This window comes from Dermacentor albipictus, chromosome 5, assembly GCF_038994185.2.
Source record: "Dermacentor albipictus isolate Rhodes 1998 colony chromosome 5, USDA_Dalb.pri_finalv2, whole genome shotgun sequence".
NCBI classification, from domain to species: Eukaryota; Metazoa; Arthropoda; class Arachnida; order Ixodida; family Ixodidae; genus Dermacentor; species Dermacentor albipictus.
Genome location: NC_091825.1, coordinates 127,403,585 through 127,422,483, shown reverse-complemented (window position 1 = coordinate 127,422,483; position 18,899 = coordinate 127,403,585). Strand labels below are relative to the sequence as shown.

Genomic DNA, 18,899 nt, shown 5'->3' with positions numbered 1-18,899 from the left:
TAAAGGTTTTTGCGGCCAGAAAGTCTAGATAAACACGTTTGGGTCCCCAGCCAGACAGTCTCAATCACTCCATAATAAAAATAGCCAATACGAAATGTGTGATCTTGATGCTTCTTGAAATGCCATGTGTTAACCGTGCCATGGGAGAGTCCTATTCAGCTACAACATATTTTATATAATTAGTGCCTAGGACTATTGTGTCTTGTCCATGTGTTCTGGCGCCTTTTCTAGGTACCAGTAATGAGCCGGGCTGGTCCAATCTATTTTGACATTCTGTCGAGATCCTTCTTTGTCCGCTAGGTTGCCTACAGACTCCCTTCATCTATGTTCGCCTGGTAGAGCTATAAAAAAATGGAGGCTGTCAGTTGTGTTGCTGCATCCGTCGTGAAAGCGCGGCTTTCATTTGATCGAGTCAACAAGCTCCAAAGATGAGTTGCTTCTGCATGAAAGCGTTGACAGTAATGGCAGTGTTTTCTGTGCAATAGATACATCTACTGATTCCGATGTCGCCAACTGTGATGATAGTGTTGATAGGGCATGACAGTGAATGAAATTAGGTAGGCGGAACCTTCTGCTAGTGCTTCCTCATTTTAAATATATGCGTTTCAGACACAAGTTGTGAATTTACTGCCCCCGTGTCATATATATTTTGAATCTGCAAAAAAAATTTGTTGTTCAGATGTGCAATAAAAAGAAGTGTCATTTTCTGAGTGCATTTTTGGATTTTTTCCTGGCACGTATAGGGTTAAGTAAACGCATCCACTTACTACTCGGTCACTCAGTCTAAGGAACAGTGGTGGGTAACTGGGGAAAAAAAAACATTTACCAGTCTTAGTCAGCAGTCCTAAAGTTTTGCGACAGTGGTGCTCTCAGTGTTGATAAAAGACTGTGTGGACATTCACACAGCCGCCCTGCATCAGCTGAGGGACTGGAGGAAGCGATCACGGGCCCCTACGCCTTCTTGGTGGAAGAATGCATTCTTGCAGCCAATGAGCGAGGTGCTGTCACCTGCCCGATACACGGAGACTTGCGTTTGGCACAGTTAGCACCTGACACGGTTCGTATCTATGAATCCCAACTACCTACTTCTAATATACACTCTAAGTTTTTTACTTTGCCAACAGTATGGCTCTGTTAAGGTGCAGTCCTTTTGTAGGTTTTTTGTAGTGCATGGAAAGTAATGGCTGAAATCGCCAAATGCCCCGCTGAGTTGGAGTTGAGGAAATCATGGAAAAAGCAGTGAATGCAAACACACCACACTAGCCCTGCAGAGTCATGACAGTTGACATTCAATAGTCATACCATTCATTAGTCATTCAACAGTCATTCAATAGTCAAGAAATACCAGTTTAAATATTATGTAAAAATATCAGTTGGTCCAGTATATACTTCCAGTGCATTATGGATTCACTTAAGGAAAAACTTTAGCACCAGCCTAAATCTGATGCCACCTATTCAAATATATGTAAAATGTAGAAATGCCTTTTAAGTTGCCCCTGGGCCGATTTTAATGAAATTTGTTGCATTTGAGAGAGAAGGTTGATTCTAGTGTTATTTGAAGCTGAATATTGATTTAGGGTGTTAATTTTTTAACAAGATATTGCCAAAAATCGGTAAGATTGAAAAGGCACAAAGTTTGGAAATCCATAACACTATGCCAAGAACAGACATCACATTTCTGTAAACTGCATCTGTTAAAATATCCAAAGCATACAAACTTGATATACTACACATATTCATTTTTTATCTTAAATAAAATTGTTACATGTTTACAAGGGTTTTGCAAAAGTTCTATTCACATTTTTTAGTGGTGTACTAAGAGCCATGCATAATACATCAATTTTGTCTGCTTTAGATCTACTATTAGGCGCAATTTAGAATATTGCTCTAAAATATTTTGTTACTGAGTTACAGAGCTGAAACTTCGTAGTTCTTGTTTTTTATTTTCAACAATTTTTATTAAAAAATCGATGACATAAATAAAAAATCCACTTCCAACAGTCACCAGATTTTAATTTCTTTTAAATGCCTTATCAAGTTTGGTGCAGTTATTGCTGAGAAAAACGATTTCTCCTTTCCCATGTATTGAGATAAGAGGCCCTGAGCTTCCTCTTAAGTGAAACAAGTCAAACAAGAATTTTGGACTATTTGAATGTTCTGGCTTTCCAGAGATCGGAGAAAGTGGAGCAGAATGGCTGATTAGAGAATGTTCTTAAAGGGACACTAAAGAGAAAAATAATTTGAGCTTTGTTGGCAAATTACCTTTACACAATATCAAAAAGGCCACTCTTGCCATAAGAAGATGCTTTTGTAAGCCAGAAAAGATGCAAGAACGAAAGACGAATGGTGACACCACCTTGAAGTTCCCAAACCAGCTCGTCATAACGCCATGGGTGCCGTCTGCTCGAACCTAGTTAAGCCTTTAGCGATAAAGATGGACTACATTGTATTTCAAAAGAGCCAAAAAATGAACACAGGAAGCTTCAAGAACTTTTACTGAGCCACAACGGCTGAAATGTTAAAAATACTTTGCAATCCATGACGTCATGCTGACATACCGCCCCCCGTGTTTAGGCACGAAATTCAAAAGTAAAACTTTGGTCGTCATTTTCTCTTCAAATAATCAACGTGATTGCCATGAAATCAACAAAAATAGAGTGTTTAAAGCGTACTTTATCAATCTAAACTCATTTATTGTTTCACGTTAGTGTCCCTTAGTGTCTGAATGACCGTTTTGGTTGTATACACTTTTTTACCGTTACTGTTTGTTTTTATAAAAAGCCATAATTCAATTTAAGCCATACTTTATTTGACTTCAGGTAATTCAAATATCCGTGATCATGTGGAGTTTAGTTTGAAACAGTGTGAGTCAACTAATTACTTTGTGATTTATTATGCCTTTGGTTGAAGGATTTATTCCTGTCGGCGTGCCTCATCAAGAATTCAATGCATGTTACCAAGGGTCTTGTAGACAATATCAGTATGAGTGCCAAGAATGACAAAAGACAAGGTGGAATTATGCAGCAGTGTGTTTGACTGCCATCTGTGTAGTTAAGATAATGATGTTCTGTTTGTTCATCATTATGTCCAGCCTGTTGTTATAAGTTGTGTTCGTACACGTGTTCAATTTGCAGGTTTTTCTAGACCTAGGTGAGCGCTACCTTGTGCAGCCAGACCAGATACGGCGGGGCCGCATGCTCGGCCGAGGTGCCTTTGGCTTTGTGTTCAAGGCAACTATGAAGCAGAGGGTAAGGGCATGCAAGAATATACCGTTAAATTACCGTATTTTTGTGCATATGACCTGCACCAAAATTTCACAAAATTCTACAGTGAGATGGGGGTGCATGGAATATGTGAATTTTGCCTTGAAGTGTGGCTTCACGGATACCTGCGCCGCGCTATCACATATCCCGTCACATATCACGTGACTGATGCATCCGTGATAACGTCTGGCGCGCTAATCCAGCTTTGTCAGCATCGCCGAGGAATGGGAGAACCAAGCTTCTGGCTGTGGTTAAGATGGGTGCATTGGTGAGTGGAGGCTGTTCTCTCAAAGATTTGAGAGTTGTTGTATGCAATTATTTTCGCTAATTAAACGTGTGGATATATATATTTTTTCCGGCTGTTGTAATTGGGGGTGCAGGTTATAAGCAGTGGAGGGTTATATGCGAATAAAATATGGTTCTAGTTGGCTTGTCATCGCAAAACTGCTCTGCTCAAAGACAAAGGGAGGTATATGTGTTCAGTAGGTGTATGTGTACTTTCTGTTGTCCTTGCTTCTTAGTGCTGCAGTATTGGATTATGAGGTTGTTCCCAACTTCTTTGTTAATGAATTAGGGATAACTTTACGGATAATGAATCACAAAGTAGGTGCTTTCGGGTGCCTCCCATGGTGCCTCCCATGGTGAAGAAAAGGAGCAGTTGTTGAAGCACAGAAGGGGCGACGAGGCATGTTGTCTTCCACAAACAACTGTATTTACACAGGCAGGACTAAATCATTGAATAGCTTAATTTTCTTGTTCCAACCAAGTCTTTCATCTTGGCTACTATACTGATGCATGTTCCTTCACACAGGCAGTCTTGATAACTGAACAGGCCCGGGCATGAGAAAGGAAAGAGATGGAACCTTGAGGCTGTGAAAGAAAAAAAGTGTTCACAGCCCACTGTGGTGACCTAGTGGCTGTGGTATTCAAGCACTAAGCATGCAGTGCAGGTTCGACTCCTGGATGTAGCAGCTGCATTATGACGATGCATAAAGCAAAAACGCTTGTGTACCTATAAGCATATGAACGAATCCTATGTAATCAAAACGACCTAAGTTGGAGCCCTCCACTGCAGCATCTTTCGCAGCCCAGATGTTACTTTGGGGTCTTAAACTCAATCAACCAATCAATCAAAAAGTGACTATAGTCGCATGTGTGTGCATCATAGTGAACAAAAGTTGCAGCCCTTGGATCGCATTAATCTACTGGCGGGTAGCAGAGACATATTGTGAACAACTAAGATGAGAGTTCGCTTGGGCTATGTTAGGTGGTCGTAGCCACAAATTGTTTGACAGCTTTCAAAGAGCGTACGTCTACATGCCGATACTGAAAGTTGCAGAATTTTTTAATATGTCTGTTTATAATTTTCTTTTTTCTAACGTTTAGCATTCAGCACAAAAAGATTGTGCTGAATGCTGTGGAAAAAAGGTTGTGCAGCACACACACCTGTTTACTTATGTCAGGAATGTGGGCTCCATTTCATGACTTCAGTGTCATTATTTAGCTATTTTTGGGTAAATGTTCACCGCATTACTCCTTTCCATCGCCTCTGCTAGGGCTCGGGAAAGTTCACAGAGGTTGCCATGAAGATGCTCCAGCCAGTGGAGCCCGGCTATGGGGCACGGCCATCGGACACGGTTGCCTACAAGGCTGCACGAGCCCAGTGGCAGCGGGAACCTCTGCAGTATGCCTGCAAGGCGTACTGCACAGCTCGGCAGGAGCTGAGCATCCTGCTGAGTGTGCGCCATCCACACGTGGTGGCGCTACGTGGGGTCTGTCCACGGCCGCTGGCACTCGTGCTGCAGCTGGCTCCACGCGGAGCGCTGGATGCCCTCCTAGCCGACTTCCGGCGCTCGGGAGTGCACCTGCCTTCTGGTGCACTTCAGAGGGTTCTGTTGCAGGTGAGGAATTAAAGTTGCCTTCCACAATAGTAGTGCCTTTATGCCTCCTGTTTACTTGTGTCGTGAAACTTTAAACTGCCGTAGTAGCCCAGTGGCTATGGCATTCTGCTGCTGAGCATGGGGTCGCGGATTCCATTTCTAGCTTTGGTGGCCATATTTCAGAGGGGGAGAAATGTGAAAACACTCATGTATTTAGATTTAGGTGTATGTCAAGATAACTTGAGGTAGCCAAAATTAATCCGGAGCCCCTTACTATGGCATCTCTCATAGCCCCAGTGTTGTTTCTGGATGTTAAAGGGGCCCTGAACCACTTTTATTGAAGTGGAGAAAGGCATTTGAAGTGAAAATAGGCTATTTCAGAAATACTTTGCCGCAGGAAGTACTTCAATGCGTTCAGCAGAAGTGGAGTTATTGGCAATCAAACACGGCCTCTGCTGCGCTCCCATTCGTTCTTTAATGCCTTGCACAGCAAAGGCTAAGGTGCAGTGGGGCATGCTCACAACGATCCGCCTTCTTAATGTCACTGTAGCGCGCAGTTGCCACAACTTCCACCTTTGATGCGTACAACGTGCTAAACATTAGCCAAGCGTGGTTGTCCTCAACAAGCTGCAGTGCGCTTAGACAGTGGACTTGTGGCGGCACCCCACGACGGCCGCGGTATTTACATTATGTAGCCGACCTCAGCTTGATGTCAGCTATCGGCCAGTAGCAGCCGTCTAAGGAAATGATGAAGTAGTGCATCCGATAGTGAAATAGTGCGTCTAGAAGAGAGTGAGGACAGAGCCTTTTTTTGAAGAGAGAGCATTTGAGAGAAAGTTGACTTCTCGATCCACTTGCGAGCTTCATGCACCGCGTACGACAGCAAAACCTAGCTGAGATTTCACCAAGCCTGAGGGGTTGTTGAGAGCCTCTTTAAGCTCCATGCGTCAATCAAACCAAATATTCAGTCACTCAACCAGCCGTGAAACTTTGTGTGAAATACAATGTCAGCTCGCTCAAATCGTCACCCATGCGACTTATGAAAATTGAAGTAGGGTACTCGTGGCAGCCACCTGTCATGTCTTTCTAAACATGCTGGCTCTCATCAGATCACCATTGCTAATCAGCAACTGTGAGGGAGACCACCTACCTAGCCATTTCTATGTACGGGCTGTAGTCAAGTTTGCAATGGAATACCAACTAGCCCTTACCCAAACCCTGCTTCACCTAGGGACACTGAGTGCCAGTGGCTTGTCTTCTGCTGTGGAATAGTTCAGGTTCATGATAACTCTCACCAGTACAGTGTTTGCACTTTTCCTCCACCCTCCAGAAGGTCTTAGCCTTGATCTTGGCAAAGAGACCTACAAGCGATCCCTTAACAAGCACTGTATTTCATACTTGTGGAGCTGCGGCCCTACGTATTTAAGACATTTTGCAATGTAATGCTTAATTATGTTTTCTGCCTTTTAAGGTGAGCTATATTTGTGCATTGCCTGTCGTTGCAGGTGGCACGTGCCCTGGAATATCTTCACCAGCAGCACATAATATACCGAGACCTAAAGTCCGAGAATGTGCTGGTGTGGGCGCTGCCGCTGCCCGGGGAACCAGATGGGGGCCCTGTACAGGTGCGTCTCGCCGACTACGGCATCAGCCGGGCTGCCCTGCCCACGGGTACCAAGGGTTTCGGTGGCACTGAGGGATTCATGGCCCCCGAGATCATGCGGCACAATGGCGAGGAGGAGTACACAGAAAAGGCAGGACATTCTCTCTCCCCTCTTGCTTATCGCAACTAGCGAGTCGGGGCTTGTGTGCAAAAGTAGCGAATTATGCAGAAGCCTGTGTCACAAGCACCATTTCTTGGTCTGTATAATGGGACTACCGTATAAATGCGTGTAAGGGTAGCGCTTGTTTTTCAAGATACGAGGGCCAGTTTTCATGGTGTGGCCCACACCCGCGATGTGTAACAAGTTTTTTTTTTTTTTTTTTCAAGCGAAAACAACCTATGAAGAGCGTTTATTAGAGTATATGACATATATGCTCAATCATTGTGACTTATCGAGTCCTCAGACTTCGAGCTGTTGCTGTGTTGCTGTGTTGAGGTGCACACTCATCCCACAAGAAGTCATCTTTTGCGCTATCCAAGCTGTTCGAGATTCTGCTGGCTTTAATACTTCAGTATGTCGCAAGCGATACCCTCTTCAGCCGTCTGGTCGGCATCTACTCATGGCTGCGGCTTGCCATCCATTCCGTGTACTGCCTTCGGAATTCAACCCTAAAAGGCCGATTTATGCTGACATCTAGTGGTTTCAGCATGCCTGTAAGGCTGCCCGGAATAACAGCCATGGTCTGTGCCGACATGGTGTAGTCTATGAGGGCTTTGTTGAAAAATTTGGTGATGATGGCACAGTGGCATGTGGCACAGTACTTTTGCATACTTAGACAACTCCCAGAGGAGTTTCTCGCGTATTCTTATATCAGTACCTACGTTGCTTTGGTCAGGTGTAAGCGCTGCAAGCAAGTGATGAACAGTATACTTTCAACACTGTGAGCAGCTTTCTGATGATTGCCTTTGCTGCTTTTGTGCAGGTTGACTGCTTCTCCTATGGCATGTTTATGTATGAACTGCTGACACTGCGACTGCCCTTTGAAGGCCAGGACTGTGTTAAGGACCACATCCTAGATGGAGGACGACCTGTGCTCACACGCAGAGTGAGTACAACGGGTCGTTATTTTTGCTCTGACCATCTCTTAGCGAGCCAACCAAATATGCTTCAGAGATCACAGTTTGCCATTCATCGGAGGCTCACCATGAAATCTTTCCTGGTGATATAGGACATGGGGTGAACAACATTGCAAGTGCCAGTTAGGAAGTAACCCAGAATGTCTCCCTTGCCTTTTATCCCATACACTTGTGTCTCTGTAATGACTCGCAGTGATACGTCGCCAATTAATGTCAGTTGTGTTATTGCACAGCATAGTGTGGTTTGTTCGTAGCCACTCAGAATTTATAATAATCGTGCATGTTTATTTGTTAGTAATGTGCTACAATTGCATCTAGTTTCACACTCAGCCGTAAATCTCCGCGACCATTGGGCTATCATAGACTTCTGGTTGATTCGTAAATCAAAAACTGAACAAGCTATAAATGACTAGGATGCATTGCATTTCCATGTTTGCCTTTTGTAACAGTAGCATTATTTGAAGGCTTTGAAATGTACATTTAGGACTATACCATGCTTACAAACATACTACAGAGAGACTGCACATTGCATTTTCATGTAATTACACATTGCAGGCAGTGCACACATTGAACGGATTGGCATTGTTTGATGAAGTTGTCCATGGCTTAGCATTGCACCCGTAGGTTCACTTTGCTTGGGTTATTGAGGTAATTTTTCATGTCTTTCTTTTGAGTCATGTGGGCTGGAAATCGCTGTATTGCAGGAGGCACTGAGTTACCCAGGTTATCTGCTGGACCTCATGGTGTGTTGCTGGGCTCAGCAGCCACGTGATCGACCATCAGCAAGCCAACTTGTGTCCATTGTCAGTGCTGCAGAGTTCGGACAGCTTTTGGACGTTGTCTCCCTCCCAGGATCACAGCCCCTTCTCGCTGCCGTCTCATTCACCTCTGGCACCGAAGGTCAGTGGTTGTAGTGCGTCGTGCACTCTGTTGATTCCTTTATCAGCTTCACATGCAGTGAGATAAGACATGGAGATACCGTGCAATCTGATTTACTTTCACTGTGTCTCATTTATCCGCACTTCACATCGGACTGCTTGGTGTTCTGATCTCATGAAGAAGTAAACGCGAGGGGATAGACATGCAAGATGCACAGAACGGGCATTCACTTTTAGCAACTGAATTTCTTTGACTATCCACCATGGTGGCTCAGTGGTTATGGCTTTCTGCTCCTGAACACAAGGTCTTGGGTTCAATTCTTGGCTGCCACAGCCACAGCCTGATGGGGGAAGAACGCAAGACTCCTCGTGTATGCTTTACTTGGAACCCGCTTGGATAAAAATTGATTCGTAGCCGTCCACCATGGTGTCTCTCAGTTCCAATGTTGCTTCAGAATGTTGAACCCCATGACTGATACCCCGATCACACAGGCAAACTCAGTGGCACTTTGAGCAAGTGTGACTATGGCGGCACGCTGCTACATTGGAAGGGAAAGTGTCATTTGGAACTGATGGCCGTGTTGATGTTGAAATCGGTAGGCACATTATATATTTGTTATTTTCAGCAGTGTCTGCAAACTAATACGCCATTATAACTAAAAAATGATAAATAACATGAATTTTAGTGGAAGTAATGTATTATAGCCGCATTAATATGATTAATCGTCACGAGCCAAGGGAAGAGAGCATTGCAACAAATGTGAGCAGCAAAAGAAATGCAGTTTCCATTGTAGATAACATTCTAAATCACAAAAGAAAAACGTGTTTTCACGATTAGTGCCATCCCTTCATGAAGTAATTCTGTATTTATTTTTGAAGCGCTGCCATCAAGGCTACGCCCGTCGATGCAGCATAGCGAGTTTGATGAATCCAGTTGCAGGTGATTGCATTTTACAATTGCCACTTATTCATTTCCTCCTGACAGCCTGCTAATGACACTAACGTGAAGTGCACTCGCTCAACATGACACTAAATTTGCCCATCTGACAGAGGTATTAATCAATTTTCTTTGACAGCAAAAGATGGAGACAAAATAGAAAGAATAGGTTAATTGGAGAGGTGTGCACCCACAACAAGCGGTGCTTGACAGATGCCTGCAGAAAAACATGAGACACCCTTGCTATTGGTGGCCTCCATCTGTGCAGGAAAAAATTAATACTGATGCATTGGTCCATCTTTTTGGCAGCCGATTCAACTACTCAGTGGAAGAGGAAAAGCACTGGGAGCATTAACTAACATTGTTTTTCTAACCAAAGCTACACGAAAGGCTAGGACTTGTTGGACATTGTAGTCCTCAAGTGCATGCCTGTGCATGCTTACATACATACGGCCTCAGTTGTCTGTGGCGTGCATGTGGCCTCGGTTCTCCATTCTCTCAGTTCTCTATGGTGCAAGCATCTGGCATGGTAGACGATTCTCTTGGCAGCCAGCCATCATAGCCAGGACTCTTGTTTGCTGTGAGCTCTTGCGGGCCGTTGTATTCCATCGGTCTACAGAGATTTGTACTCTTTACTTATAGCCGAGATATGCGTGTGTAATAGAAGCATTCAATTATTTTTGTGTCTGGATGCAGAGGAGCCATCATCTGAGCTGTGGCTGAGCCGCACAGATGACCAGGTGAATCTGCTGACCTGTGACAGCAGCCACTGGCAAGAACTCAAGGTGGGGTGCACCAATCATATTTCCTGCTAACGCTTCAGAAGAAATGCCCAAACTGCGGATAATGTTTTTCCATTCACTTGAAAATTCTGCGAAATCACATAGGAATTCAGCAGTAGTTCTGAGAAAATAAGAATGATGATGATCCACTTAAATTGCATTCATGCGAAAAGGAGAGCTAAGTGAGAAAGAGAGTGCATGGAGCTTTTGGTGTCCTATAACTATTTAATGTCAAACATTAGTGTAATAAAGGCATATCTGATAACCGAAAACATAGAAAATTTTGTCAAATTGAAGTTTCAGTGTTTCTGAGTACATTCTCATAGCTGTCTTCTTAGTTAGCATGTCGTGAATTCACATCTTCAGATAAGATTTTGATGACAATTTTAGACTATAATGCAGGCTCAGATTTCAGCTGCAGCAGTCACGTTGCCTTGAGGCAGCCGTAAAGGTATTGAGAATGAGCGACAAGTAAAATAATTTTCATTTTTTCTCCAGGTGCTATCTGTGCCAGCTATCACCTGCCTGTGTGTTGTCAACAATGACGTCTGGTTGGGCAGCTCGCAGGCAAGAGTGCAGATCTACAGGCAAGTCAGCTGTCTCATTCTGTAACTAATGCGCTACTTTCTGCACTGCTAGTAGTACTGTGAAGGCTCTCTTCTAGGTACCTTATGTTAAAGGGCATTTTGTATATAGCCCGCTGCGGTGACTATGGCTACGGCTATAGTGGCTATGGTCTGCTGCTGAGCATGAGGTCACAGGTTCGATTCCCGGCCAGTCCGGCTGCACTCCTATGGGGGCAAAATTTAGAATTGCTGTGTACTTATATTTATGTGCACTTCAAATAAAGTCCCAATTAGTAAAAATTAATCCGGAGCCCTCCACTACAATGTTCCTCATAACCGACTGTGCAGTTTAAGGGCGTTAAACCTCCCAATTATATTTCTAGTTTATAAATTTTGGAGATGCAGGAAAAGTGATGGTGTTGTTCAAAGGGGCATTTTGTAAGATGCACAGAAAGGGCTTGGGCTGCAAAGATGCCTCGCTCTATGGCTGTGCCCAAAAATGTATACCTAATCTCACATGCCATTCACTCCATTGGCATTGCTTGCTTCAGTTTATATGGAGGTCATATTTTTGTCCTCTGTACAGCTCCAAAAACTTTGGGTTGTTGAGTGTGTTTATTGTTATTGCAGTAGTAGTAGTAGTAGTAGTAGTAGTAGTAGTAGTAGTAGTAGTAGTAGTAGTAGTAGTTGTAGTAGCAGTAGTAGTAGTACATGTAGTAGTACTATGTATCAGCTAAATAACCACTGTAAAACTCCACTTGAAAACCTCAGACGATTTCAGGGATGTTTTCGATCATTAGGCAAAACTTCATTCATGTCAAAGGTGAATGCATGAGCCTGCTATCTATGGTTGCATTCTAACAATTTATTGATATCAATAATTGCCCCGAGCTCTGCTTTATCGAGTGGTGTTTCACTCTATGTAGCTTAGAACCATGGCTGTCAGTTAGCCTTCTTTCAACTGGTTTACCCAGAGTAGCATGAACCAGCTTAACTGGTCACCTACAAAATGGACTGTGAAATGTTTCTAAACTTTGCAGCCAGGACAGCCGCCAAGAGCTGTGCACTGTGAGCCTGCTGGAGGAAGGGGACGAGGAGGTTGCCGTGCGTGCCATGCAGCACATTCCCCAAGCTGGTCGCGTTGCCTTGACAGCTGGCTCTCGGCTCTGGCTGTGCGATGAAGTCACTAAAAATCTGCAGGAGCTGGACGTGCAAGCTGCTCCACTGTGCCTCTGTGTCACGCAGCCAGATGACAGGTACGCTTGCAACGGCATAAAAGTGCGACCGTACTAGTGGGAAAATGGTTGGCGCAAAACTCGAGGCGGCAGGAGTTTGCCTGTCTCACAGCAAATGGATTTCGGAGCTGTTTTTCAGTTTTCCACAGGATGCAGATGTAGGGGACTCACTAGAATGCAACTTTTCTTTAGCAGGGGCACTTGCCCTCTCTCTCTCCTCTCTCTCCTCTGCCCACCCTCTCCTCGGAACTGGCGCTGTTGGTAGCAAAAAGAGAGCACATGGATAGTGACACTGTCATATGACTTCTGCAGTGGAGACAATGTTTCGTGTGGTCACACTGACACTGGCAGGTCTTCTAATGTTATGACATTGCTCTTGTGTCTTGAAGTGTTCGTCACCTGGACCTTATTATCACAGTGTAGTACGCTCTTTTCATTGAAGTTAGAACAGAATTGTGCTTGAGGGTTGACAGAGTTGAGCTGATATTGATGGTTTAATAACTATCATTGCATGCTTTTACAAAGGACTGTCCATAATATGCAAACCTCAGCACTGTTTTGAAAGTATTGCACATCTGTATACTCCATTCCATACATAGCAGTCAATGCTGTGGAAGCTGGAGAGACTTCTTGCGGTGGCTTCGTTAGGAAAGTTAGGAAATTTGCAGGCACAGGATGGGGTCAGGTGGCACAAGACAGGAACAAATGGACATTGCTGGGGGAGACCTTTGTTCTCCTGTGGGCAAAAATATGATGATGATGATGATGAAGGAAAAAGTGTGAAGAGTACTAGTATGTTTGTAAAGCAGTGTCAACATTCCTCTGTGTTTCCTTTCCATAGGCCTGCAGCTGAGCTCTGGTGCGGTGGTTTGGAGGGCATACTTACCATCTACCTGGTGCCCGAGAGTGGACCAGTCTCTGGTCGAGAGGCACTGGAGCACCCAGATACCGGCACAGTCTCCCAGCTTTGTGGCCAAAACAACACCGCCTGGTCCTACCTATACCCAGGTAATTGAATGTTTGACGTCTCTGTGATTGCTTTTGTTTCTCTTCACAGCATGTTAGTTATAGATATTGTGTCTACAAATCTATACAAATCTACAAGTAATTAAATAAAAGCACTGTGCTGTATATTAGCTGCTTCTGGAAACAATTTGCTCTAGGAAAGGCTCATGCTTTTGCAGAATGTCTGACACACTTTTAGGTAAGCTCGTACATCTCACTCAATAGCAGTAGTCATATGCACAATACTAAATTATTTTTCAAATATTAGGACAATATTAACCTTTTCCTTACCAGTCCTAAAATGTTAATCAATTAGATTGGCAGCTTTTCGACACTGTTATATGTTGCAGTCAGAATGCTTCCATGAGCATCGCCATGCACCGTATGAAATGAAGACTGACTTTAACTTTTGGTCAGATTTCGCAATTTTTGGCATATTGGGGGGGTCTTGAAAAATAAATTTTCGACAGGAGGTATCACTGAAACAAGCCTCCAGTACTCCTAGCGCTTTCGATATCAAAGAACACAAAATTTGAGCTTCTGGCTGAATCGGTTACACCATTTTTATATGACAACGGCAGTGAAAACCTGGGAGCTTCTCTCAAGTTGCCTAATTTGCGCCGATGATTACGCTGCTTTAAAGATGCCTCAAACATCAGCACATGTTCGGGAGAGCACATTGTTTTGAATAGTGTGCTTGAATAATATCAAATGCAAGTTTATTTTTTCCGCCAATAAGTTGCTTTTATCCATTAGCATTTCGACAGCATATGTGACACATATTACAGTAAAACCTTGTTTCGGATTCCACAAGTCCGAAAGAAATGTCCAAATTAATCGAATGTTGAATTGTCGAGGGTATCAAGAAAACAATAAACAAATGCTTACTACATCAACATGCCCTTATTTACTGAATGAATCAGCAAATCCCGTTTCAATTTTGCACAAAGGCAGTGCAGAAGCTGCAACGATTAGGCTACAAATTTATATTGTGGTATATGTTGCCATATACATCATAATATAAAGAGAATACATCATAAATATAGAACGCTAAAACATAAAAGCACCAAAATTAAGCCCATTTCTGCTGGTAAGGAAAGAGTTAAAGTTCTGTAGACAGTCATGTTGCAATTGACCAATTAAATGTTGAAAGAGAACTGAAGGTTCGGTTGCTTAAAGAGGACATGTTTCTACCGAGTGTTGCACAAATAGGACCACCAGCATGTACTTGACTCTTGCAGCTGAACCACTTGCTGATTTCCACTGAAGTGTTGCAGAGAGATAGAATTTTGCACTGGGCTGAGTGTTATCACATTTGCGAGCCTTGATTGCCTGTTTTCTTCAGAATAAACCCAAGTGTGCCTCATTCACAGCTGTGTCACTCAAAAAATAAAGATTTTGCTACAACGAAATGGCAGCACCATCTGTCACTATGATGGAATGTACCTTTCACAGCAGTGGTGACAGATGGCACCACTGTTTAGTTGCACAAAAATAAATGTTTTCGAACAAGCCATACTAGTTTTTGACAGGCAGCTCTAGCTCCGAGTGCACTGGACTGACCACGAAAAACTTACGGTTTTTTTGTTGCACATGGGCACCCGGAAGATACTAAGTAATGCCATTAATATGGGCACTTACATTTAGGCAAGTACAGTAACTGCTATAGGTGCAATGACATTACATGTGTCCTTGTTTATTTCCTGCCATTGCATCTCTATTACTAGCAACTAGCCCAAGCCACAGTTCTGCTGCGACAGTAAACTACACCATTGCACAGCTTACAGTGACTGATACAAAGAGTCATTTAGCCATGCGCATTGTTGCCTACGTAGGTTGCGTGGTGTACCAGTGGGAATGCAGTTCGCGCACCCTTCTGCATCGGCTGGATTGTTCCAAGCTTGCACCCTGCTCCGAGAGCCTGCTGTCCATGAGCATAGAAGAGCATTTAAGCCGTGGCCGGTGCCAGGTGACTGCCATGGCATACGCCAGCGGTGCTCTGTACGTGGGCACCGCCTGGGGCTGCCTGGTGGTTGCAGAGGCAACCGCCCTGAGGCCTCTCACCGTCTTTCGGCCCTTTGAAGAACCCGTAGACGCTGTGTTGTCTTTGGGCGAGCGTGTGGCCGCCCTGGGGAGGGGCTACCGCAGCCTGCTGGCTCGCTTCCTGCCAAGCGCAACCACGGGAGAGGCCAGTCAGCTCTGCGCCCTGCTGTGGTGTACGGATGGCTGGGTGCTGCCCTAGTGCTGATTTCCTTCTCTTCCGGCTCCTTGCCAGATTTCCTTGTCCCATTGATTTGCCTGCACTAGCTGAACTACTTAAAGAAAACTGCACCATGCTTCTTGATTTATTGTGGTGCACTATGCTTGACGATGCTAGACACGCTGTACACACGTGCAAGAGAGTCTGCCATAAATTTACATCTGAAGTTAGCTTGTATGCCACTGGCTTCAGATACAGTGAACATTTCACATCCACTTTGTGCAGAAGACTACAGTGCTATATTTCCATTGCACGAAGGAAGGTGGACTGGAGAGAATTGATGCTCATCTAACGCAAGACCCATCTTGCACTGCTGGACCTGGAAAAAGCCCCTCAGGCGCCCAAGCCAACATCATTACTGCGAGTCATTGACAGCAGAAATATCGTGAAGCTACACTCAGCCCCTAGGAGGTGAATGTTCAGTCGTGCATGGAAAACAAGCGCAAGGAAAACAGTGTGTCATCTGAACAGGTACAACACCTGCGTTCCATTCCCGACACGTTACCGTACGCTGTCATGACCTGCTACCTTGCACAGTCAGCCTGTTACTGGCACAAGATCCTCCAGCCCAGTACTTGTACTGTTAACTACAAACTAAAAAAAAAAGAGCGTGTCAAATCACAAGTAGCCAACACTGGAAGTCTGGTTACAAGATGATAGGAGCGGTCACATCAACATATGCTGGCAACTAGCACAAGCATCTTGTGCCGCAAGTTTCCTCGTCCCCCAGGCAGCTGTTTATTCACGTGACCACAGGGCATGTGATACCGCCATGTTAAGCTTGCCTGCAGAGACAGATACTGTTTTGGCACACTGCTACATGGAGCTTGCCCACTGTGGAAACTATTTATTTTGCAGATATTTACCTAAAAGTGTGGTTTGTTAGTGGTTCTCTTTCAGCCACCAAGTTAATGCGGCCTTGCAGAAGGTGCCGGTGGTCCAAGCAAGTAAGTACAGTCTTGTGCAGCATGTAGGTTATTGCGAAAGCACTGACCACTCGAGTAGTAGCATGTCAGGGGCCACTTTTTTCCTTGGTGACGATTGAGGTTATTCATTATTCATTCCTTGCTGCCTGTTTCTGAGCAAGATTGGCTGTTTCTGTAGATATAACTGCAAACAAAGGAGAGGCAAATGAATAATCTTGGCCTTGATCTAAGTCCTGCGGAAAGTGTTTCCCCAAAAGTGCACTTTGTACTTTGTTGGTCAATGCTGTTGTTGTGAATCACGCCAGTCTGTACAGTAGCCTCAATTCAAGAACAATCTGAAGGCACCTTAAAAATTCATTTCTTGGCAATTCACATTGATAGAACTGCATTGTACCCTTGAGAAACTCTACAAATATTATCAATGTCATCGGGAATCTAGTTCTACAGAGGTTGTCTGGGAGTCTACTGCAGGGCGCTTCAAACTCATGTCACACACGAGGCCATACATATTGTACAGAGATCCTCAAAGGCCGCATTGTGGCGTGTACAATGTAGGGATTATATAGTGGCTATCGGCTAGATAGTAAGGTCAGATAGTTATCTGGTGCATAGGGAAGTTAGGTGAAGCAGGTTGGACACTTCAGAGGGCCTCACGGGGCACATAGAGGGGCACGCAGCCTGTGGACCATGTGTTTTGAGACCCCGGCATGTTTTTTGCACCAGATAAAAACTGTGATGACTGCCGACTAGAGGCCTAGGAGGCCTAAATGAGCTATTGGTGAACAGGAAATGTATGAGTGGCATGTTAAAACTCCGAGTCGTTGGTTTTGTCCAGTAGACAATATATACTGTGTGAATGTACTGCGGCAGCAGGGACAGGCTACTCTTCAGCAGAGTCCTGAATGCTTCTTTTATACGAAGGGCAGCTGACGAAGCCTCCTGGCTGGTAGAATGTCTCTAGAACCTCGCATGCAGTGAAAAAGCAATCTTGCAACAAACCGTGGGGGAACAGTGCTGCTCAAGCATGAATTCCACTGCTGCTGTACTGGTGTTCTGCCTACTATTTTTCCTGCACTGTTTTTCTTTTCCAAAGTACAAAATGTTTAACTGAAACAGCGGTGCATTTCATTACACAGTATGAATCTGTTATTCTTTATACTGGTGCTTGTGGTTATGGTCAGGCTCTACATTCTAGCCAACTTCAAAGGTTAATTAATCGATATGATGTGTTGGACATTATCACACAAATTTTAATGCCCACTACTGGTGCAAACCTTATTAAGCAAATGCCGCCTTTTTGTCTCGAATGCCCCAGTTCTAATAATCGAAGACCGCTGTCACTGTGACAGCCACGTGTGTATGTGTTATGAATGTGCATGCGTGCTTTCTCATTTGTCTTATGTGTCTAGGGCACCTAGGGTAGTCATCATTTACATTTGGGTTGGACAGTTCCCTCTGGTTGGTCGCAATATTGTGTTGCAGAGCAATGGACACAACTCTTTGACGCATTCAACAATCCAGGGCATTTGTTTAGGTGAGCCCATATATGCTGTGATCATGCCAGGAAGTGCTAGTCTTGGCTTAGAACAAATTAACCATGCTCCATTTTGTTGTGTGTATGTTTCTTGTAAAACGTAGCCGTTCTCTCTTGGTAACGTATTTTGCCCTGCAAGCAGAACGGAACAATCTCTATGCTTCAGCAAGTCCTGCAATTCCCTGTTGGGCTGATAGCATAGCCTAGCAGCTTACATATTATCAAGGGCTATGAAACACCGTTTTCATTTTGTCGAGGTAAGGGAACTGAATTGCATGAAATGTTGGGCTCTTGGATATGCCATGTAGGAGGTCACACTCACTGGCCAAAGAGTTAACTTCTTATTATTGTCACCGCATTGAATAGAACTTTAGACCAAAGTAAAATAAGATTCCTACATGCTATTTTAATGATCATTATATTCAATGAGAAGAAAATAATAGGTGGAACAATAAGCGATTAACATGCAGCAGCATGTCTTAGGAACGAGGCATGCATAGATTGTGTTCTAGTGGATATTAAACAGGAAGGAGTGAAACAGGGTTGGCTACATAATGGGTAGTGCAAGAAATTGGTGGTCTAGTTGCCCAACAATTGATGTTAAGAGAAGAGAAATGTAGTCGCGGGCACCAGAAAGGATTAGACGAAGTGACGAAACATGGAAATCTTTCAGTGTAGGCCAGGCTGGAAAAAGACAGGACTGTCCTTTGGTAGACTTAATTGGGTTGATGTTGATAATTGCATGAGGACAAGCAAATGAAACAATGTGAGAAGCAGCTTTGTCATACCTCTGGGTTAGTGAAACAATGCACAAGCAGTGGCTAGGATCTTTAATTGACTGATTGATTGATTGATTGATTGTGTGTAATGTTGCTAAGCAACGTGGGTTATGA

At 44.0% G+C, this 18,899-nt stretch overlaps 1 protein-coding gene across 3 annotated transcripts in view; it reads left to right on the top strand.

Annotated features, from left to right (window-relative positions):
* Positions 1-18,852, top strand: part of Lrrk (Leucine-rich repeat kinase) — a 70,854-nt gene extending 52,002 nt beyond the window's left edge. For all 3 annotated transcript variants that reach the window (XM_070538875.1, XM_070538874.1, XM_070538873.1), the window contains exons 24-34: positions 907-1,057; positions 3,135-3,248; positions 4,820-5,164; positions 6,649-6,897; positions 7,730-7,852; positions 8,588-8,783; positions 10,395-10,483; positions 10,979-11,067; positions 12,087-12,302; positions 13,123-13,289; positions 15,122-18,852. In XM_070538875.1, coding sequence (XP_070394976.1) covers positions 907-1,057; positions 3,135-3,248; positions 4,820-5,164; positions 6,649-6,897; positions 7,730-7,852; positions 8,588-8,783; positions 10,395-10,483; positions 10,979-11,067; positions 12,087-12,302; positions 13,123-13,289; positions 15,122-15,528 — 2,146 coding nt within the window. In that variant the 3' untranslated portion in view covers positions 15,529-18,852. The remainder of the gene's footprint in view (positions 1-906; positions 1,058-3,134; positions 3,249-4,819; positions 5,165-6,648; positions 6,898-7,729; positions 7,853-8,587; positions 8,784-10,394; positions 10,484-10,978; positions 11,068-12,086; positions 12,303-13,122; positions 13,290-15,121) is intronic.
* Positions 18,853-18,899: the final 47 nt, after the last annotated feature.